Source organism: Macrobrachium nipponense, chromosome 1, assembly GCF_015104395.2.
Source record: "Macrobrachium nipponense isolate FS-2020 chromosome 1, ASM1510439v2, whole genome shotgun sequence".
Taxonomy (NCBI): Eukaryota; Metazoa; Arthropoda; class Malacostraca; order Decapoda; family Palaemonidae; genus Macrobrachium; species Macrobrachium nipponense.
The window spans coordinates 42,846,109-42,869,862 of record NC_087200.1 but is presented as its reverse complement, the minus strand read 5'-3'; the positions used below and the strand labels follow the sequence as shown (position 1 = coordinate 42,869,862).

Here is a 23,754-nt window from a genome sequence, read left to right as displayed (position 1 = left end):
ATCAGAATGAAATTTAAAAGTTCAGTCATAAAAAACTAAATTTTTGATACTGTTTTTAAGAGGAGGATTTAGCCATCTCATCATTCCGTCCTGAGTGATGAAAAATAGACTTTGATTAATGACTACAGTTTCTATACTACGTCCCTAAATTACAAAAGGCAAGAAGAAAACAAGCAGACCGATAAATAGATAGATATGCATATAGACAGATAGACAGGGAGAAAGATAGATAGATAGATAGATAGAGAGAGAGAGAGAGAGAGAGAAGTCCTTGGGATTACTCTTAATTTTCGGATAATTCCAAGCCGCTTTCCGCGGTAAAGTATTTAGAGTAATATTTATTCGGCCGACTGCAATTAAACCGTAATAACCTTTGAAGACTACATGGCGGTAGAAAGGGTGCGATGTACCGACGTATATAGAGCTCAAAGGTAAATAACAGATTAGTTACAGTCGACCGGCAAAATATTACCTTAAATTCTTTTAAAGTAAAATAACATAGGAAAACGTCAACTGCCCTGGTCAACTTCGACTGAACAATCTTCGAAGTTTTGGTTCGGGGCCAAGAAACGTAAACAAACCGCCATATTTGAATTTTGGTAGTGGGCGAGGGGTACGTGACCACCAGGGAGCCGTATGTCTTCGAGGTGGGATACTGGGAGAGGAGTTGGTAACGTGTTTTTAACCCCACCCAAAACCCCGCATTCCCATCGGTCCCCCTTACCGTAGGGTAGAGTTCAAAGGCAAATTACAGGTTAATTACAGCCCGCCGAAAAAAATATTACTTTAAATTCTTGTTCAGGGGCAAAATTCTATAGAAAAACGTCAACTGCCACAGTCTAGTTCGCCGCGGTCACGGTCTAGATACATCTGGACCGTGGCCGCGGTATACGGGCTTACATCTACCAATCTTTATTCTTTATTTTCATATGACTTTCATACTTTTTGACAATCCTGATGCTAGTTTTTAGTGATAGTTGGTTCTTTCTCATTCTAATTGTGCTTGTTTATTCAATACGTGGACACACATGAATATATATATATATATATATATATATATATATATATATATATATATATTATATAATAAAATAGTATATACATATATATATAATATATATATATATATAAAATGTATACATATATAATATATTATATATATATCTATATATATATATATAATATAACGTATACATCTTATAACTATATAAATCTAGATATATATATATATATATATCTCTCTATTTACTTCCACTATATGTATACTATATATATATATATATATATATATATATACTAATTTATATATTATATTATATATATATATATATATATATATATAATGCATATATGTATGTATGAATACGCAAAGTAAATTAAATCAATTTAAAACAGCTAAAATTCGTGTAAAATAATAAATGAGGTCTTTGCAAAGGTGGGAAACTTGAGAAGCATCTGAAGCACTGAAACCTATTGAATCTTCCCGAGTAAAAAAGTCTTCCCAGTCTTGTCCCTTGTGAAAGTTGAGCTGGCTTCGGACTAACGGTCTTCCTTAAAAAAAAAAGAAAAAATATTCTTTTAAAAAGATCAAAACATTCCAAGATAGATTACAGATCGTTTCGCTTTTAGTCAAACCAAGTGATTACTAATTGATGTAAGGGGGTGATAAAATCCCCATGTAAAATGAGGGTCGTAAGAAGTGATTAAAAAGAGAAATGTCGTTTTTTGAATTAAGGTATTTCACTTTCCCGTTTATATCCTGAAGTTTAACTTTTGTTTTCATGTTTCTTTCTTGGCAGTTCTCGCTCCATCCCAATTTTTTTTTTTTTTTTAGTTTTTTTTTTCTTTACTCTTGATCTTCTCTTGGTTCTGCTATGATCTTTCACTCTTGTCAGTATTGTAGCCTGAGGAAGTTTGTTCGCACATTTCAGATTAGGCTGACCTTATGCCAGCACGGGATCATATTCCTGGAGAAGTCTTTATCTCTCTAGGAAAGTATATTAAGTAAAATCTTGGATTTTCTCTTGATTTGTATAAACGTTCTCATTGTGATCAGCGTCAGCAGAATCTGTTCTACCACACCGAGAGAGTAATAATAACAGAATCTAGTGTATTATACCAAATACAAACTTAAGATGGAATAAGGATATCGGAAAACTAGTTGGAACAATTATTCTGAGAACTGGATTTCACTAAGACTCTAAAACGAGAAATTTGTTTAGTTTCGTTTGGTTATGAAAATGCCCAGAGCTCATATATTCCACAATGGAATTCAGATTTTCTTTGCACAGCAAAGCGAAGGCTTCGAGATATTACCTTTGATAACAGAACTCTTGACATCGTATAATCAAAGCACTTTAGTATACCATTTAAGAGTCTATAAATTCACCCACTATTTAGTGTTGAAGGGAAAGTGACGCTTGTCGTATATCATAGAAACAATTGTCCACTAGAGATAAGAGGGGCATTATGGGTAAAAAATAAAGGAAATGTATGGGACCTATGGACCAGTTACATTTCTTCGTTTTAAGTTTGAATTATACGGCTATAAAGTGGACCCCATACGAAAAAATAAAATAGAAAAAGAATGTAAGAATTCTTTCTCTCCCTTGTCAGTTTTGCCTTATATTTTGTGATCTTGGCTTAAACTGGAAACAAATGAAATCGATTTCTTTCTGAATAGTAATAAATTAGTCTTCACTTTTATGTAAAAGCAGTTTTTTTTCGTTCATTATCTTACTGTAGTGAATTACATTTCTTTCAATAAATACTCATGCTTTCCATTGTTCAGTTTCATGTTTGTGCATTTTCTGCTTAATTTCCGTATAATGCTTGACTTAGTTGAACTCCGTGCTTAAATTTTACTTGGTTATTATTTATTATTATTATTATTATTTCAGTATATGAAACCTATTCACATGGAACAAGGCCACGGGGACGATTGACTTGAAATTCAAGCTTCCAAAGAATGATGGTTTCAACCTCCCACCGCAAGAGAGCCGGTTTTTTTTTTTTTTTTTTTTTGTCGCCTCGTGGGAGGTGCGAATTCCCGACATCTGAGTGGCATGCCACAACGCTACCTACCATAGCAGCGGACCAGCTAATTACTAATGATCTCAGTTGTGGATTCTGCGCATATTGGAACAAGACCGAACTGGAAATGAAGGATTTCTTTTTTATGGTAAGGAAAACAATGACTAATTCTAAGGCTCTGGATACATTTACTTGAAAATTTCTTTGGCGCAATCGAGTTATCTGTGCAGCGAATAAGACTGTATGAAAGTTTCAGCCACGGCCCAGTGGTGGCCAGTGTTGTTGGTACGTACAGCGGTGGCAGATACACAATCATGGGTAACTTTTACCTTAAATAAAATCAAAACTGCTGAGAGTAGAGGGCTGCGATTTGGTTTGTTTAATGATTGGAGGGTGGATGATCAACATACCAATTTACAGCCCTCAGCCTAAGTAGTCTTAAAAGATCTGAGGCGGATAGAAAAAGCCATTGCTTGTTTGCAGCATGTTTGTGATAGGTGCGCAGTGAGTTGAGGATGAGTTTCTAAGTTGTAGACTTACCAGTGACCATCCAGCACCACGCAGTCCTTTAACTGGGAAAGAGTGTCGGTGACCCAGGTAATCATTTGGCAGTGCGCCTCGTCATGCGCTTCTAAGTAGGTTCCTCCGAAATCTAGGCATTTCATGTCGTCAGTGCACTGCACAGGACTTGAACTGTCAGGTAAGGTAAGGCCCAAAAAGACCCGAGCTTTGCCTGAAAGAGAAAGAGAGAGATTGTGTTTGTGTTTGTTTATGAGCACGAAATAGGCACAAAAGTCCTAGAAAGGCTATCAAAAGCTCATCACAGCATAATTTTTAGTTCTGATATTTGAATGAAGTATATATACATATTTTGAATTGCATATTTATGTTGTTGTGCAGTAGTTTTGTTTCAATATTATAACTATCACAATGCAAAAAAAACAAGGAGCGATCCGACCTCCAGCTTACTTGGAACGCATGCAAGATTTTCCCTTCACTCATTAGTTATATTCCTAATTTTACCATAAATCGAAACATGCTAAAATCTACAGCCTTGTTTCATCAACGAAAATTAAAATAAATAATCTATATTCTATTAGAATTTTTTTTCTGTACTGTTTAACATACACATTATTTATTTTTTACATTTTCATTCTAATAAATTAATCATAAATATCCTATCCTTAAACTCAACGTGAAACACCTTTTTCAGACCTTTTTAGGATCTTCATAGACCTTTCCTATCTCAATTAGAACAACAACAACAACTAAATAGTTTGTAGGCTTACTCCCTAAGTAATTGGAAAGACCAATGGCCTGATCATGAAAAACAACCCAGCCCCCGCAGTGCACGACTCTCCGAAGAGAACCAATGTGGTCTACCAGTACAAATGCCCTGTCCGGGAATGCCCTAGCACCTACATCAGTAAGACGACGATGAGATTTTCCAAGAGGATGTCCTGCCATGCCCAGGAAGGTGTCATCTATAATCATGCCAAGAACACCCACAATATCAGAATAACACGAAAGGATATAATTCCTAATATCAGAATTATTGATAAGGCAGCAGACCACCGTCGTCTTCGCCTCCTGAGACCCTACACATTGTAAAGGAGAAACCTAACCTGCCCGCCAGCACCCAACAGCCAATCGAATGGACCAGTGCAAATGACTACCTCTGGGGATGGCTTTACTCAGGGGTTTAATCCACTGGACCAGCCAATGTAAATTCAGCTTTCACCACATGGGGTGCCCGGGACACTATAATTACCAACAAACGACCCTGTCTTTCTACGCCCTTAGAAAGACAACGAAGAGGATTCTCCACACGAGAAGTTGGAGAACCCTGATATCCAGATTCTGCAAATTCAGAACCCCAAAAACTTTATTGTGATCATACGACATTTTTAACTTCTATATGAAATAAAAATAAATTAATTCAAAAAATCATTTCCTTACCCTCTTACCCTGGCTATGGACATCGGGCCAGTTATTAGCAAATATCAGCTCTGATGAGAATGAAATAATGAGAACTGAAAAGACCATATATAGAATCAATTCCACTGATGCTGCCATTCTCTTTAACAAAATAATAATAATAATAATAATAATAAATTAATAATAATAATAATAATAATAATAATAATAATAATAATAATAATAATAATAATAATACACATAGCCGCAGGGTCTAGAAAATCCTTCAGCATTGCAGAATTTCAAAAATATATTCCAAGAGAGTCCATGGTGAACTTACCTTTCGGGTGATCGAAATGGAGGATTCTGTCTTCTTCCACTGTGACGGAATTGTAAGGCGATTCGACATGGATAAGAGGCTCCCCACTCGCTGCAAACCTTTGAATTTCCAACATCAAGATACCAGCTATTAGTAATCCAGGTGGCATCATGGCTGCGAGAGAAGAGAACAATGCTAAGAGGGCTTTATTTTGTATGTTTCTCTGAGTCACATTTTTGTTTCAGGGCTGGACGACGACCAGTCCAAACTGGGATGTCTTTTATTATTATACTTGGCCAAAAAGGAATATATTACATTGCTTTATTATTATTATTATTAATATTATTATTATTATTATTATTATTATTATTACTATTATTATTATTATTATTTTATTAAAAGTAATGGCTACTTCAGCAGCGTTACACTTGTACCGATTCTTCTCTATTTTCCGAATAGCGGCTTTTTCCGTGCTACTTAGACAGGTTAGTAGAGCGCCTATGGAGGTCATGATCAAATACAGAGTCAAAATTGGTGTATATATTTGAATTTTACAGATAAACTATACCATAGTCATCAAAGTCATTAACGATATATATATTTCTCTCTCTCTCTCTCTCTCTCTCTCTCTCTCTCTCTCTCTCTCTCTCTTGGAGCATGCGAGCTTTCGTCTGGAGCTGACAGACATCCTCGGGATGGGAAGCAGAAGGAGGACTGATCTTGGAGCGGTGTCCGTCTTCGTTTATATTTGGGGTTGAAAGCAGGGGGTCTGTCCCATGCTGATCTACTATTGGCTGGTGGTGGTAGGTCTTTGTTTTCATTGGTGGCTTGAACCAGGTCTCAAGCCACTTTCCCCACGTTAATGGTTGCGATGCTGTAAGTCCTGCAGCCGCCTAGACCTCCTTAGTGGCGCGGTTATGTTGATGGGCGTTTCGCTACGCTGCGGGACGTCATGGCTAACTTGATTATCGTTGGCTGCAAGAGTATCTCGTTCGGGGGTGTTGTCTTCTGTGGAGTTGTCGTGCTCGGTGTGGTCATTGTTGGTGGCAGGTCTTCTCATACTCGTAGGGAGGAGAAATTCTTGCTGTGTCGTATTTAGTGTAGGTTTTACTTGCTGGATGAGAAGTGCCTCCAGCAGGTGTAACCGACAGGCATCAGGGGCCTTCCCGATGATCTTCGTGTTTTGGATGATCATATCCCGGGAGATGGCCTCTTGATGTTTGGTGCGGGTGTGATTCTTGATACCCCCCCTCTTGGGCGCGGCATGAGAGTCTCTTCGACTGGCGCATGGTAGTCATACCAACGTAAGCACCGCTGCAACCGCTGACTGGGCATGTATACTAGTACACCACATACGTCTGCTTCAGGGGGTCTCGTACCTGTGGAGAAGGGTTATTTTTCATAATAAGGTCATGCATCCTCCGATTCTGGTAGTAAATAATCAGGTCGATATTTTTGGCGTCGTTGGTCGGGGATACATTTTCAGAAATAATTTTTTTAACTGAGTCCTCTTCTTCACGGTAATGTGAACTCATGAAGGCTTTACAATACAGCTTGATATTATCCTGGAGGCAGGGTTGCGGGCTCTCACTACCGTCCCATTTCTCTAGGGCTGTACGGACTTCTCTGCTTATTAATTTATTTGAATACCCATTATTCACGAATACTTGGGAGGCGCGGTCGAGTTCCTGATGAGTGTCCTGCCAGGTCGAGCAGTGGGAGAGGGCTCTCCTAATGAAAGCCCTGACGGTTGTGCTTGGGGAGCCCACCGCTACGGCGTCCTTCTGGCAGTATTTCTGGCCACGGTGGGTGGAGAAAGGGGCCTTCTTCGTGCAGAAGAAGGACCTTCTGAAGCTGGGTCTTAATTGCCACTTCATTTCGAGACCCAGACCTCATGACAAGAGACTCGAAATCGAGTTGCTCCTCGACTCCATCCAGCAGCTCGAAGCCCGGAGCATCGTGAGAACTACTGACGTCCTTCAACCCTCCTACTGCTGAAGCCCTTGCGGAGAGGGGCTCACACTCCAGCGGGATCCTCACCAAGGAGATGAAGAAAGCGGTGAAGGAACTGAAGGAGAAAGAGAACATCACGGTGTGACACGCGGACAAGATGGCAGCCTTCGTCTTGATTGACACTGCTGAATACCACGAGAAGTTGGATGCCATTGTGTCCGACGAGAGGAATTCCGAGCGGCTGACAAGAAACCCAACAGGCGACATCAAGAGGGAGGCCAACGGGGTCATCATTGTAGTGAATGCTGCGACTAATGCTGTCCACCTCCCGCCCATACAAGGAGACTACAGCCTGGGTTATCTATACAGTAACATAAAAACTCACAAACCAGGAAACCCCCTCCAGCCGATCATCAGCCAGACGCCCGCCCTATGTATGCCTTGGCAGAACGTCTTAACCAAATTTTGACCCCCTACGTCCTGAGTTGGTACAGCCTGCAATCATCAGTAGAACTCCTAGAAGTCATCAATGACGCCCCTGGCACCGGGATTATCGCCTCGCTGGACGTAGAGTCCCTGTTTACGAACGTGCCTGTTGACGAAACCATTGACATCATCCTTGAGCGTGTCTACAGGAGTCAGTCGACGGTGCCCCTCAACATACCCGAAAGCCTCGCTCCGTACGCTGCTGGCGATCTGCACGAAGAAGGCCCCTTTCTCCACCCACCGTGGCCAGATGTACCGCCAGAAGGACGGCGTAGCGATGGGCTCCCCACTGGGGGTACTCTTTGCTAACTTTTACATGGGCACTGTGGAGGAACGAGTCTTCGCTAGGATGTAGCAACCCCGCAGATATGGACGATATATCGACAACATCTTTGTTGAAGTCGACGCCAAGAATGAGGTAGAAGCCCTCCGTCAGGCATTTCAGCAGTGCAGTGTGCTGAATTACACCATTGAATACAGCACCGACAATTGGCTCCCCTTCCTCGACGTCCTTGTGAGTCAGACGGAAAACGGCCTCTGTACTTCTGTCTACACAAAGAAAACCAACCTAGGACTTTGCCTCAATGGTGACAGCGAGTGCCTCACCAGATTCAAAAGCACAACCGTCAGGGCCTTCGTTAGGAGAGCCCTCTCCCACTGCTCGACCTGGCACGACACTCATCAGGAACTCGACCGTGCCTCTCAAGTACTCATAAATAACGGGTATTCAAATAAATTAATAAGCAGAGAAGTCCGTACAGCCCTGGAGAAATGGTACGGTAGTGAGAGCCCACAACCCCGCCTCCAGGATAATATCAAGCTGTATTATAAAGCCTTCATGAGTTCACATTACAGTGAAGAAGAGGACTCAGTTAAGAAAATTATTTCTGAAAATGTATCCCCGACCGACGACGCCAAAAATATCGACCTAATTATTTACTACCAGAATCGGAGGATGCGCGACCTTATTATGAAAAATAACCCCTCTCCACAGGTACGAGACCCCCTGAAGCAGACGCATGTGGTGTACTAGTATACATGTCCAGTCCGCGGTTGCAGTGGCACCTACGTTTGTATGACTACCATGCGCCTGTTGAAGAGACCCTCATGTCACGCCCAAGAGGGGGCTATCAAGAATTATGCCCGCACCAAACATCAAGAGGCCATCTCCCAGGATGTGATCATCCAAAACACGAAGATCATCGGGAAGACCCCTTATGCCTGTCGGTTACGCCTGCTGGAGGCGCTTCTCATCCAGCAAGTAAAACCTTCACTAAATATGACGCAGCAAGAATTTCTCCTCCCTACGAGTATGAGAAAACCTGCCACCAACAATGACACCACCGAGCTCAACAACTCCACTGAAGACAACGCCCCCGAACGAGATACTCTTGCAGCCAACGATAATCAAGTTAGCCATGACGTCCCACAGCATAGCGAAACGCCCATCAACTTAACCGCGCCATTAAGGTTGGTCTAGACAGCTGCAGGACTTACAGAATCGCAACCATCAACGCAGGGAAAGTGGCTTGAGACCTGGTTCAAGCCACCAATGAAAACAAAGACCTACCGCCACCAGCCAATAGTAGATCAGCATGGGGCAGACCCCCTGTTGTCAACCCCAAATATAAACGAAGACGGACACCGCTCCAAGATCAGTCCACCCTCAGTTTCCCATCCCGAGGATGTCTGTCAGCTCCAGACGAAAGCTCGTTTGCTTCAAGAGAGAGAGAGAGAGAGAGAGAGAGAGACATATATATCGTTAATGACTTTGATGACTATGGTATCATAGTTTATCTGTAAAATTCAAATACATACACCAATTTTGACTTTGTATTTGATCATGACCTTCATAGGCGCTCTACTAGCCTGTCTAAGTAGCACGGAAAAAGCCGCCATTCGGAAAATAGAGAAGAATCTCTACAAGTGTAATGCTGTTGATGTAGCCATTACTTTTAATAAAGTATGCTTGAGAGAGGGTCTGCTTCCTAAGTACACTATTATTATTATTATTATTATTATTATCATTATTATTATTATTACTGAACCCTATGAGAAACTGAGAAACTACAAAACAAACTAAACGGCACCCAGATGGCCATACTATTCACTGAAGTTTGCTTGAGAGAAGGCCTTCTTCCGAGATTAATATTATTATTATTATTAATGTTGCTGGCTTTCAAGTACAGTCTGGAGAACCCCTGGGGCAGGTCGAATTTTTATTGGTTCCTGGGATGGTGACTCATACAGCGAGCGTTCTCGAGTCTTATGGACCTCCTTAGGCGGGGAATATCACTGGGAGCCTCTTGATTGGCTTCTACCCGAGTGACGTCACCCCTGGTATTATTTTCATTGTTATATGTGTCACGTCCGGTGTTGGTCATCTCATGCGTGCTGGTAATTTCGTTGGGAGGGAGGGGCATGGTCTTCCTCACACACGTCGTTATCAGGAACGCTTCTTGTGTGGTGTTCAGCGGAGGCTTTTGCTCAAGGATAAAAAAAAATCATCGGAAGAGCCCCTAAACCCCAACGTCTACGCCTCCTAGAAGCTCTTTTTATCCTTGAACAAAAGCCTCTACTGAACACCCCACAAGAAGCGTTCCTGATACTGACGTATGTGAGGAGGACCATGCCCCTCCCTCCCAACGAAAGTACCAGCACGCATGAGATGACCAACACCAGACGTGACACATATAACGAAACTAATACCAGGGGTGACGTCACTCGGGTAGAAGGCAATCAAGAGGCTCCCAGTGATATTCATCGCCTGAGTACGTCCGTAAGACTCGAGAATGCTCGCCGTATGAGTCACCTTCCCAGGAACCAATGAAAATTCGACCTGCCCCAGGGATCCTCCAGGCCGTACTTGAGAGCCTGCAACAATAGGTTATAAGGAGAAGGACTCGCCAATTGTATTATTGTTATTATTATTATTATTATTATTATTAAATTGAACTAAACAAAACCTTCTTTCAGTTTTCTTCTGCAGTTGGAAAAAGAAACCCACAAGATTAGTAAGTATAAATTGTGTACTTGTAAGTATTTACATAGTATTTTATTCAAAACTCTTTAAGTAAAGTACTATGTAAGTACTTACATTTTTTCATTATTATTATTATTACAGTAATGAAACGAAGATTAGCACGAGTAACAACCGATTATTAGCAGTAAAACATAACAGTATTATTGACATAATTTTTCAAGAATAAAAATATAACAGTAATTCTAAAAACAGCTGCTATGAAGTTAGAAGATTTTTCTTCCAAAGTAATCTTTAAGCCCGCATTTTAAGTCACTTTATTCTCCGGTTAACTTGTCTAACAGCAATTTTTTCCATTAAGAGATCTTACTCCAAGTATTTAAGTTTCCATATGTCAATTTCAGATGGTATCCCCTTACATCACTCAATAACACATGGAGCACATTACTTCAGGCAGAAATATCGTCATTTCAGAACACATTAAGAGTAATATTTTTCGTAAGGAGATTTCAAATTGAGAGAGACATACACACAATTAATTTCTTTTATTTTTCTTTCTTAGTGCCTGCTTGCTCTTCAGAAAAGTTTTAGAAATAGTGTTATTGAGCTCAGTAACCTTTGGCAGAATGTGGGAAAATGATGGAAAAATGTTGAAGAAAAAAGGGATATGGAAATGAAACTGAATACGGAGATTATAATGTTAGGTCCCACACAAACCCACACACCCTCATGCCACTTGGGCATCTAATCTCCTTACAGCAAATATCTCTGCGTACCAAATGCACATATATATGAAACGCAGCATATGTAATGCATCTTTTGTACATTTATTTTCATTCATATGACTGTCATGTTAAATGCATCATTATCACCATATACATTACAATGTCAGCATTGCGGCCATATATACCATAGCCTCAGCTGTATCTTTTATATTGTAACAGATTATACATTCTATGTCTATTTTAATGCCCCCAGTTTTAAGAAATCTAAAAAGAAACATACCAGATTATAGTAAAAGAAAATCATGGATCACCCACTTCGGCGTACAGGAGCGGCATTTCCCCCTTCCTTAGTCATTAAAGACTGGTCACGGTAAATTTCCACACTTCACTCCCCTCCGAAAGCTCCATCTCCTCCTACAGCTTAATGATCTTATAGTCCTACCTTCCTCAAATCTGTTTCTGCGTCGTTTCACTCTCCATTCGAGGCCAACCGTCAGCAGCTCGGAGAAACGCTAGTCCCCAATTGTGACAGACAAGGGAACAAAGATAAGGGGGTCCGCTAAAAGGCTGCGAACAGTAGATGTTGCGGAAGAATTTTAACTGAGGTCAGGTCATTGTCAAGACCGGGAGAGTTCAGCACAACACACCACTGACTTGCCCAATTCCACGTCGACATAGTAGGACCCCTACAACCCTCCAAGGGGTACAGATACCTGTTCACTATCATTAATGGAAATACCAGGTGGCCTGAAGCAATACCGATGTGGCAACAGGCGGCGGAGAGTTGTGTGAAAGCTCTCATTAGATGGGTCAGCAGGAGTCCTGCAGATCATCATAAACGACAGGGGGCCAACTTCACATCCGCCTTATGGAATGCCGTCACAGACAGTTCGGGGGAAAAGACTGCACACACAACAGCCTACAACTAGAAGCTAACGGCATCAGCGCAAGGATACACAGGTCTTTGAAAGCATCACTCACCACCAGATATCAAGGCGGGAGCTGGAGAAAGGAGTTATCTTGGGTCTTATTCGGCCTGAGAATGACACCACACACAGCATTCAACGCATCTCCAGCAGAAACCCTATACGGCCAAGCATTAACATTGCCGGCAGATGTCTTTCGAAATCAACCCGAGCCCAACATCCCTGTCCAGAGATGACATACCACATGACCAGAAAGCATTTACATCCCCAGCAAACGGGTAGATGCACACAGAGCCCCGCTCTCCCCAGCCTACTCAGCACCATACCATACCATCCAGAGACGACACAAAGCGTGGCCACGCACAAAGCCTACCAGATGAGTGGTCTACATGGGTCTCCATCGACCTTCTAAAGCTAGCATACTTCCTGGACACCTACCTATAATCATAGGCCTCTCCAAGATGGGGAGTCGTGTAGAGTCACACGTGGACCCACTCACCCTCATCTCACCTGGTCAGGTATCCTACTCAGAACAAACATCTGTGTGCCAAATGCCCATTTACAAGAAACACAGCATACATCACACATCTTTTGAACATATATTTTCATTCATATTATTGTTATGTTAAATGTATCGTTATTACCATATGCATTACTATGTCAGCATTTCAGCCATATATACCAGAGCCTCAGTCGCGTCTTGTATATCGATTTATATGTATCTTTCCATCCATTAACAATCACAAGTGGTTGCGTTGTGACCTCGACTTTGTTCGTCTTGTGTCAGGCACTGCATTTCTGCTACGAGAGCTATTGACCTGTTTGACTCTTGTCTGAATAAATTAGTAATTTCGTAGACGCTGCCTCTTACACTTTCGCTACAGTAGAAAACAAGAACCGATAATGTACATACATACACATGCACATTCACACACATACATGCACGCACACATATCTGTCTACCTATTTGTCTATAGGTGAACAAACACACACACACACATGTATATAAATAGATATTTGATATATATAGATATAATATATATATATATATATATATATAAGTCATATCACATTTCCGTGATTCATATACATATATCGAGCTACAATGTCCTTTAATATCTAATTCGCTCTACCTCGGAATTAATATATTTTCATATATGCTTAACCGAAGGGGAATTTTTTCTCGATAATAGATTTGCCTGGACCAGGGCGCGAACCTATGGATCCTTTCAAACCCAGGAACGTCAGTGAAGCTTTTTCCTACTACACCACTCGCGTGGTGTAGTAGGAAAAGCTTCACTGACGTTCCTGGGTTTGAAAGGATCCATAGGTTCGCGCCCTGGTCCAGGCAAATCTATTATCGAGAAAAAATTCCCCTTCGGTTAAGCATATATGAAAATATATTAATTCCGAGGTAGAGCGAATTAGATATTAAAGGACATTGTAGCTCGATAGATATTAAAGGACATTGTACTCGATATTATACGATATTATATATATATATATATATATATATATATATAGATATTATATATATATATAATATATATATATATATATATATAATGTAATAAAAAAACTTCTTCCTCTTTACTAAACAATGTCACGAAGCTCTGAGCCTATGTTTTCATACACAAATGCAGTAATATTTAACAACGATGCCTTTTCCAATTAGGAGGAACAAATTGGCCTTGCTTCTGTTCTCTCAGAGGGATGGCTTTCCAAGCTCCAATGAATACTTAATTAGTTCTCTGAATGAATTGGGGCTTGTTTTCCTTTTCAAACCTTCTTGAGAGAGAAGAAACTGAAGATTAATGTTCTATGCTGTGGGGAAAGGAGTTTAACGAGTCTTAAGGAACACGAACGAGCTGCAATCCATTATTTCGCCAGCTTCTTCTTCAAATTCATCTCCACGAATTCTGGACAGCACAAAAGTAACGGACGCTGAACGCGACCATTAGGGTTTCTTTCCTTGTCAAGGAACGGTCGTTATCGAAGGATTTATTGCCCGAGTTTGAGTTGTACCTGATTGTACCCTAAACCCTAAAGAGGGTCTTGCCCCAGTGCCCCTCGTTCCTTCAGAACAGCAGAACCCTTTCGGTTTGGAAGATCGCTTTCAGGGAATTGCGTGGGTCAAACTGTTCTTGTCATTAATTCTTTTCAGTTGCTTCTGTCGGTTCATTTCTTACAGGAAATAATAAAATTCAAAGCCTTCACTGTATGTCTTTGAGGCTGTCAAAACATAAAGAGTGACTCTGCAAGAAAATCAGAATAGCTACGATCATTGAGTTTCAAGTCTTTTTAGAATTTCAAGTTCCGGATGGTGTCACTTTTCACCGAAACAATAGCTGATGATTTCCACCAACTGTCGTATTTGTTACAAGAGGTCATGATTGCCTCAACTTCCTTATTATTTTCTGGCTCTAATTTTCAATTTTCATTTAAGGAAGAATTCGCAGGTCGAGCCCTACTGCGAATCTAAAGCTGGGACTCACTGGACTCATAAAATTAATTTGTAACAATCATTCATATTGAAGAAAGGGTAGACAAATATAATGTAGTAATCATTTTGAAGGTTATGCTAGTCACGCGTTGGCGAGTCAAGACCGCGACCATCATAATGACTGACTGAAATTAAGGAAGGCAATAGACATGCAGACTTTGTTTAACATTATTTTAGGGTTATCGCAGCATGGGGAAACCATAAATCAGTATATTGATATTTTCAGAGATTTGATACAATTTGCTGAAACAGATTGCTACAATATTAATATTTGTCTTCGTTGAATATTGGATCATTGGGTACTATGTGCAATGATCGTTATCAGGCCAATAAGAAAGTTTCAGCTGTTCCCCAAATCTTCATAATCCTTTGAGGCTATTAAACCGAAAATAATAAAGTCAGTTACTGAAGTTTTAAATAAAAAGTGTTAGATTTCTAGTTTCTAGTACAATACCATTTACTGCGCTTACTGAGAAGAGTACACAAGAAAATTTCCAAGCCTAAAATTGATGTTTTCATAGATTAATCCTTACCTGATAATAACCGTAATAAGAATAGGAAAAGTGCTGATGAATTTAGATATGACATCTACCTGAGGTTCTCTTTATTCTGATTCGATGTTTCGTTACTATACCTTTGCTGTTCTCTTAGAATGAACTACATATTAGAGAGAGAGAGAGAGAGAGAGAGAGAGAGAGAGAGAGAGAGAGAGAGAGAGAGAGAGAGAGATTGTCATCATCTCGAAACTGATCTCGAAGTAATAATTTCTTTTCACGAAGCAAGAGCAAATTAACCAAAGAAAATGTGGTCTCATTTTGTCCCCGATGCTTTCAAAAGAGCATCCATTAAGGGGAGGCATTATAAAACCTCTTTTAACATTCTGGAACTCCTCCATCCGATCACGCAGGATACGTCAAAGGATAATATCTTTTAAGAAGATTATTTTCAGCTCCTTTACAGGGATTATTGAAGAAGATCGAAAAGGCAGATTTTAAGATCGGATTATATTAAATATCGATATATTTCTTTGAGTACTTTACTACGTTATCTAATGATCTCAACACTGTCCTATCTTCATTGTCTATGCCTGTTAATACAGCAAAACATATGGGGGTAAAAAGAAATCTTTGTTGTGCAGATATTCGATTTGATTGATTGTATGGAATTTAGGCTGTGAAGCATAACACTGCGAATGGAGGTAAAGTAAAAGGTTGCAAAGTAAATCCAGCTTAAGGCCAAAGAGAAGCTACAAACACCCTTTAGGAATACGTACAGTGCAGCAAGTTGTTGTGCAGAGAGAGAGAGAGAGAGAGAGAGAGAGAGAGAGAGAGAGAGAGAGAGAGAGAGCACGTAGATTTGCCCCAAAATGTTTGTCAGCTAAAGTTACGTTGATATCCTCTCACATTTTTCTTTTCAATGATTTTGGATCTGAAGTGGCAGAATAAAAGAATAGAACAGAATTTAGGCCAAAGACCAAGCGCTGGGACCTGTGAGGTTATTCAGTTCTGAAACTGAAATTGATAGTGAAAATGTTTGAAAGGTGTAACAGGAGGAAAACCTTGCAGCAGTTGCACATGAATCGATTGTCAGGAGAGAGTGGAAAGTGAGATGGAAGAAAGAGCATATGAACAGAAGTACAGAAAAACGTATGAAACGGGGTTACAGCCAGGGCTCGAAGGGACTTTGCGATGAGCCTTAAGCAATGCTTACGGCTAACGGCACTAAACCCTTAACGTACGAAACAAAATGGTAACGAGACGCCCTTTGCTCTGCAATATAATTAGCTATTGTCCTGGCGGTTGTGTATCATTTTTCATAGCAGCCTAAAACTTAATCAGTAACTGCAGTACCTATTGTTTATGGTGAAAATATCTCGCAAACAAGTTTAATCGACAATTCGATTGAAGTGATTAGATTCTGATTGTTTATATGCGCTATTTTCCTGCCAATGAAAATTTATACAAGAATTAGTATACGTCTGTAAAACAGATTCAAAAGGAACAAGCTGTGATGCGACCTCCAGCTTACTCAGTACGCGGGCAAGATTTGCCCCTCATGCAGAAGTTGTAAACATTATATTCCTAACCTAATGAGCAGTGGTCTTCGTAATGAATACTCATACTTAGTACTACTTATACTAACAACATGGATCAAATAAAAAGAACACAAATTTAACACATTCATATACATTCAGTTATATGTGAAAACAAAATAATCGAATAGAAACATAGCCTACATTCAGTACACCAAATGAATTAAAACGTGCTAAAATCTTTGGTCAAACAGAGCCTTGTTTCGCCAACGAAAATTAATATTAATACGCTATATATATATATATATATATATATATATATATATATATATATACATATATAAAAATTCTGGCCTGTTCAACATGCACATTATTTATTTTTTACATTTTCATTCCAGTAAATAAATCATAAATATCCTATCCTAAAATTAATCAACACACAACACCTATTTCAGACATTATTCTTTTCTAGACTTTTCCTATCCGCAAAACAACTACAAAGTCGTTTGCAGGCTTACTCGCCGAGCAAGCAATAATAAATTAAGTATTCTTTGGGATTAAGTGGGTTTGGAAGGAGGTGAAGTTGTGCAGACGATATTGTTCCAGAATTAAATACAGATTGTGGATTTATTTCTGTTAATACAGTTCGCTTCAAAATTGATGTTGGACCGAAGAGTTATTTATTTGGTTCACTGCTTTGCATTTCCTGTTTATTTGCTTCCCGTGTAGCCATTGCTTGCTATATTCATTTTTCGGAAATTCTATTATATCGTTAAAATTCAGTTCCCATTTTTAAAATCACACGGCTGTAACTAGATTTACATACAGTATATTGTAATCACAAAATTATTTACATTTTGGTTCTCATAACCCCAAGCACTCAAAAAATGAAATGACTTGTTACTGGTGCTTTCTTTCTCTTCTATTCCTTACTGAACAGGAACTCGATAGTCGACTTTACTATTATCATTAAAGAATGAGCCGATATTTATTATGTTAGACCGACATCATCGATGCAGATTCGGTATCTCCTTGATGCAGCTGTCAGAGTTCACAATTCTACTGAGCTTCACGGCTCACAACTTAAGGACTTTAATCTGTTCCTTAACATTCTTGAATATTCCACCGATTAACTCTCTCTCTCTCTCTCTCTCTCTCTCTCTCTCTCTCTCTCTCTCTCTTTCCCCGTTTCTAAAATACGTTAATTTGTATTCGTTGTCACTTAATTGACATTATTGTTAATTGAGGAAAAATTTTAACTTTTGCAACGAGAGTAAATTCATTTGGAAATTAGTATCCGATTCAAGGCTTCATTAATTTCAAGACTGATAAGGACAAATCCATGGTATTTAGAATAAAAATCTCTAGTTTCTAATGAACATTTAGCGTAAAAGTGGCTAATGAATTGCCCAGTCGTAACCAAGCAATTATGGCATGGAAAAAATTATGCAATTTTGGTGAATCCCCTGAAACTCAAAGAGAAATTTTCGCTTATTTATCTGACTTTTCATTATACTTAAATTTTTACAATAGTCTCAAGATGTTTTGATACAAATGCATTTGGGGTAACCTGTACAAAGAATCTTATCTTATAATCGGCTGACAGGGAAGGAATTTGTTTCAAATATTCTAAGCACAGTAAAGGAACACGAAATCTATAACTGTAATGGTAATAGAAAGTAGAGTCTATCGCCCGAGATTTCTGTACAAGTCTAAGGTATAGTTTCTTTAATCCTAAAAATGCGAGTTAATGCAGCATAGAATATGGACATCTAATGGAAATACAATTATTTGCCTGGGAATTATAAAGAAAAACGAAACACATTTGCAAGAGCTATAAAATCCTCTTCATAATCTTCATGCTATTATAATTTTTATTTTACATTTAATGAAACTCATTTGTAGGTGTCCGCACTGGTTGATTCACCTTTAGACAATAATTTAGACATATAAACCCGGATAATAACAATTGATTTCCTTGCTTCATTGTTTTCTTCTACGATAAGACAATTATTAAACTAGATTATTCATGAAAAGGTACTTTTATTTTTAAAACCATGAGCGTGCATTTAAACGATTACAATCAAATTTACTGACAAATAAGACAACTTAATACAATGACAAAACTGGAAGTGGTTTAGGATGAAATGAATCGCCATGAAGAAAATAGAATACAAATTACTCTTACCTCTGTGATGGAACTGGGTTGCGCCTACAGCTTCTGGGGGCATCCAGGAAAAGGCAATACGTATCTCACAACAGTTTATTTCCCGAAGGCGTTTCGCAATACCTCATTGCACACACACACACACACATATATATATACATATAAAGAAGAGTTGGTTTAACAATGCCTTCGTGTATTCCCAGCTCAACTTTGGTAGATATTCCAAATGTCTTCCCTGTCTTTTGCAAAGCAATCTGTGGATAATCTTTTTGTTGATTTCAGCATTTCTCGTTATATTTACGCCCTAATACCCGTGTGAATCAATTTACGTACAAATGCAAAAAAGAAACAGTTGAGAGGCATGCGTAAAATACCTGAACAGAAAATTATAAAGAGATTACGTCCTCGTATTTCGACACATATCTCATCAGTAACACGTCGAACATCCTAGTCTATCCTATACCACTTCAAAGTTCTCTCTCTCTTTCTGTCTCTCTCTCCTCCCAATACCTCGCCACCACTCACTCTTCGGAAAATCTTTCTTTCTTTCCACATGAACAAACCACCGGAGAATACTGTAATCCATCTTCGCTGCGCTAAGCTTCTTACCACTTTTCTTCGAATCTTCACATTTACACCATTATTGAACGAAAAGCCCCAGGGAATTATACACTTATGCTTTCAAGAAATAACCACTGGTGTTTGTGTCCGCGTGAGCGCGACTTTACAACTCTGCGTTTGTGAGGGTGTTTGTGTGTTGGGAAAATCGACTGCAGCTTCACTTATATACACATCATATAAAACTTATGCAAATCTCACACAAACATAAATGAGCGCACACATGAATACTTTGTGCTTGGGCAAGTTTTAATATTCAGCACTAATCACTAGATCATCGGTGTACAAAAACTCTCACAGCTCTTCATTCCTGATCTCTTCACTTGGGAAACAGAAAACTTTAAAGTTAATTTTGGATTACACAAGGGGTCAGCAATATGCCCATTTTTCTTTGTGCTGGTCATGGATGTGTTGAGTGAAGAGATCAGGAATGAAGAGCTGTGAGAATTGTTGTATGCTGGTGATCTGGTGATTACTGCTGAAAATGAGTAGACCTAAAGAGAAGGGCTGGAAAGTGGCAGGAGTCTTTAGAGAGGGGTGGCTTAAAGGTGAATGTGAATAAAACTGCTGTTTTGGTGAGCAGTAGGGAAGACAGGGACGAATAGAAATGAAAGAAAGAAGAGGCACAACTATAAAACAGGCAGAATATCTAAATACTTAGGATCTTCTTCAAACCGAGAGGGAGGATGTAAGGCTGAAGTTGACAGTAAGATGAAAGCTGAGTGGGGGAAATGGAGAGAGGTAGCTGGAGTAGTATGTTTTAAGAAAATGTCCACCAGACTAAAAGTCAAAATCTATAGGACAGGGATAAGACCAATCTAATGTATGTATCGGAAACATGGGCTCTAAGAAGAAAAGAGGAAGTAAAGCTTGCAAGAACAGAGATGAGATTGTGGGAATATCACTGCTTGAGAGATTGGAAAAAGATGAAATAAAAAGGGCAGGCTTAGTAAAGATTACAGAGGTGATAAGAGAGTCACGAATGAGGAGGAAGTGAAGAGGGCTTGAAAGGTTCGAACAGTTCGAGGAAGAAGATCGAGACGGACGCAGAATTAGATGGCGAGATAAAGTGAAGGAAGTTAAGGAGAGAAGAGGTTTGGTGGAGGATGATGTCTTTGATAGAAGGCAACAGAGAAGGCGCATCAGGCAACCGACCGCTTAATGAAGGGATAACGGTGGGAAAGAAAAGAAGATGTATTAACATTCACTCAATTCCTGTTCCTGAATAAGACACTTCTCTGAAGTACGAGATTGTTGCCTTTCAGTGAAATCGTTATCACCACAGCTAGGGAAATGCATGCTCTCTCTCTCTTGGTGCAGTTGCAAACAATGACTTAGTCCAAAAAACAACTATTGAAAATCAATGTTAAAACAAACGGTACTGTACGACAAAGAAGCGTGAACGAGTTGCACTGGGATTATCTCACACGAAAGAAAACGTCAACATACGCTATAGAAAACGAGATTTCGCAGCGTACACCCTTACCGAAGTCGATCGGGTGACTGGCTAAATCTGGCTAGCCGTAGCCGCTAGGGCCGTGCCGTGCGTCGGGCGCCGGGACTCGGAGGCCCTGGGGACAGTGAATCAGTAAGTTAGTTGCCAGGTTTGCCGATCCACAATGCGGTTTGTTTGTTTGTTTTTGTCGAAGTGCCTCGCAAAAACGAGTGACAATAATTACTTTCAATTCTATTTATTTTCCTTATTCGTTATTTCTTTCCAGATACGGACTGCAGAATGTCGATGTCTAGATCTCTCTCTCTCTCTCTCTCTCTCTCTCTCTCTCTCTCAGAAACTGGAGAGAATAATAGGTAGATATTCTTGCTGTTGTATATACTTTTTTGCAGGTTATGTTACAATTAGGAATAATTGTGGAACAATATTATTTAAAATCGAGTTAGCAAAAACCATAATCCCAGATTTAAATACGTCACGATATCTGAATACTTTTGAATATGGTACGAATTTGACAGTTTTAAGGTTTTCTCAAATAAGGTCTGATCTCTGAAAATAGTAAAAAAAAAAAATACCACACGTTTTTATTTACATAAGGATTTTAGTTTGTTTTTATCATTAAAGCTTCTAGTAATGCTTAAAACACTATTTGTTTTAACTTTCAAAATTTGTCTTGTATTCAAGTTGAATGTCACAACCGACATGTCATAAAGCTCATGCCTTTATTTATATTGAGGTTAGGATATTCCCCTGACTGTCTAAAAGTCCCGGGTTCGATCCTCGGAAAGCCGGAACACCTGTGGCATGTTCCAGTAGATCTAACTCGCCCATTCTTTGACCTAAGCAATAAATTACGTACTTGGAAGTTAGGTGGCTGTGTTGAGTTGCGGCCATGGTATGCGGCTAGCGGCTTCATCCCAGAAAATTTTCCTAGAATCAGGAAACCCTCTCTCAGACGAGAGAGAGAGAGAGGGAGAGAGGAGAGAGAGAGAGAGAGAGTCAAACGACGAAAAATAAATTCAACAAAACAAAACAAGTCAACAGATGCTATTTTCTCTACAACCGTATATTTGGATTTAATAAACAGAGTTTAATGAATCATTTGATAAACAAACTGAAATGCAAATTGGTAAACGAAGGGAATTTCGAAAAGGAAACTATAAAAAATATAATGGCTGCCAAATAGATAAATTACCAACTACGTTCGTGAAATAAATATTGCCAGAATCATTATTATTAGAATAAATTGTACTGGATGACACCCTGGAAGAGAAATGGTAATAGATGTAAGAATCTGGTAACAGTCTCCTGACCCTGTGTACCTCCTGAATTTCGCTAAGAAATTCAGGAACCATGAATTCTGCGTAAATACTAATTGCAGTATCGAAAATGTTTTCCGTAAAATGAAGGCGATATCAGTAAAATGGAAAGATATATTTTACATCAAGGCTCGCTTCACTTTACTTCAGAAGCTGTAGTGTATGAAAGCATGAGCGCTCGCACATAGGGGCAAGTGGGGGCACTTGCCCCCAACACCCCCCCCCCCCTGAAAACCTGCAAAAAATTTATATATATATATATATATATATATATATATATATATATATATATATATATATATATATATATATTGTTATGAACTTCACGATGGTCTGAAGTTATTAAGGTTTCTTTTTTGACCTGATATTTCAGATCAGTACCACAAAAAAAGTATGATCCCTGACAAACCAATACTCAAAGAGTACAATCTCACAGAGGATACACCAAACCACAAACTGAAGATTAACAATAATTTATTACTTAAAAATCAACATAACAAAAGAACCCCTCTGAAAACTGAATGATGGGGAGAAATGCACAACAAGCACACATAACACCAAAACAGTCACTTCCTCAATCGGCTACCTAACTAGCATGACAAGGAGTAAGAGAAAGTAAACAGTGGAAGTAAGAAAAACACCCTTTCCCTAGCATATGATAGAAGGAGATCCAAGGGGAGGTAAACCTTAACCTATATCTTAACCCATATCTTTTCAAATTTTTTAACAAAATACATACTCTTATAACGATATAGAAACTATAAATAACTCAATATGCCGAGTCCAGCTAAACACTTAGGTTATCAAAGGACGTCGTTGTGCAGATAAATGCCGACGCTGACACACTTATTTTTCGTGTAATAGATGTCTTTACAAAAACAAGGGGTTGCTGCTCCATCACATGAAAAAAGAGATTAGAAATTCTTATAGCACTAATAAAGTGGGCTTACTCTTCTTCGCCACTGTAGGGCCTCCTCACGACTCCAAGGGGGCAGTGTAAAGGCAGAGGCAGGAGAATACAAATGCTGAACTCTACTCCAGATATTAAGGTCTGTAAATATCCTCGGTGAGGCACAAAGTCCCAAGCCTCCAACAAAAGGCCCCAAGCAAATCCAGGGTCGGACAAAGGGCACGAGCACGCAGGGTTACTATCGAGTGACGCTACACGATGCAGGTGTGCAAAAAGGAAGTATCCTCTACCCACATATAGAGTACTGCTGTAAACTGCCAATAAAATAACACACTGGTCCTTCTATGGTGGAGCAGAGTACAGAACTCTCGAACTAATGCCACAAGGGCCACTCGACAGCTCCGGGAGAAGGG

General features: G+C 39.4%; 1 protein-coding gene across 3 annotated transcripts in view; it reads right to left on the bottom strand.

Moving 5' to 3' along the window:
* Positions 1-21,155, bottom strand: part of LOC135219287 (myogenesis-regulating glycosidase-like) — a 77,862-nt gene extending 56,707 nt beyond the window's left edge. For 2 of the 3 annotated variants that reach the window (XM_064255917.1, XM_064255919.1), the window contains exons 1-4: positions 21,109-21,155; positions 19,063-19,295; positions 5,291-5,443; positions 3,574-3,766 (exon numbers count right to left, since the gene is read on the bottom strand). In XM_064255917.1, coding sequence (XP_064111987.1) covers positions 3,574-3,766; positions 5,291-5,443; positions 19,063-19,105 — 389 coding nt within the window. In that variant the 5' untranslated portion in view covers positions 19,106-19,295; positions 21,109-21,155. Of the gene's footprint in view, positions 1-3,573; positions 3,767-5,290; positions 5,444-19,062; positions 19,503-21,108 lie in introns of those variants that run through there. The other variant, XM_064255918.1, reaches the window with a different exon arrangement.
* Between the last annotated feature and the right edge of the window lie 2,599 nt (positions 21,156-23,754).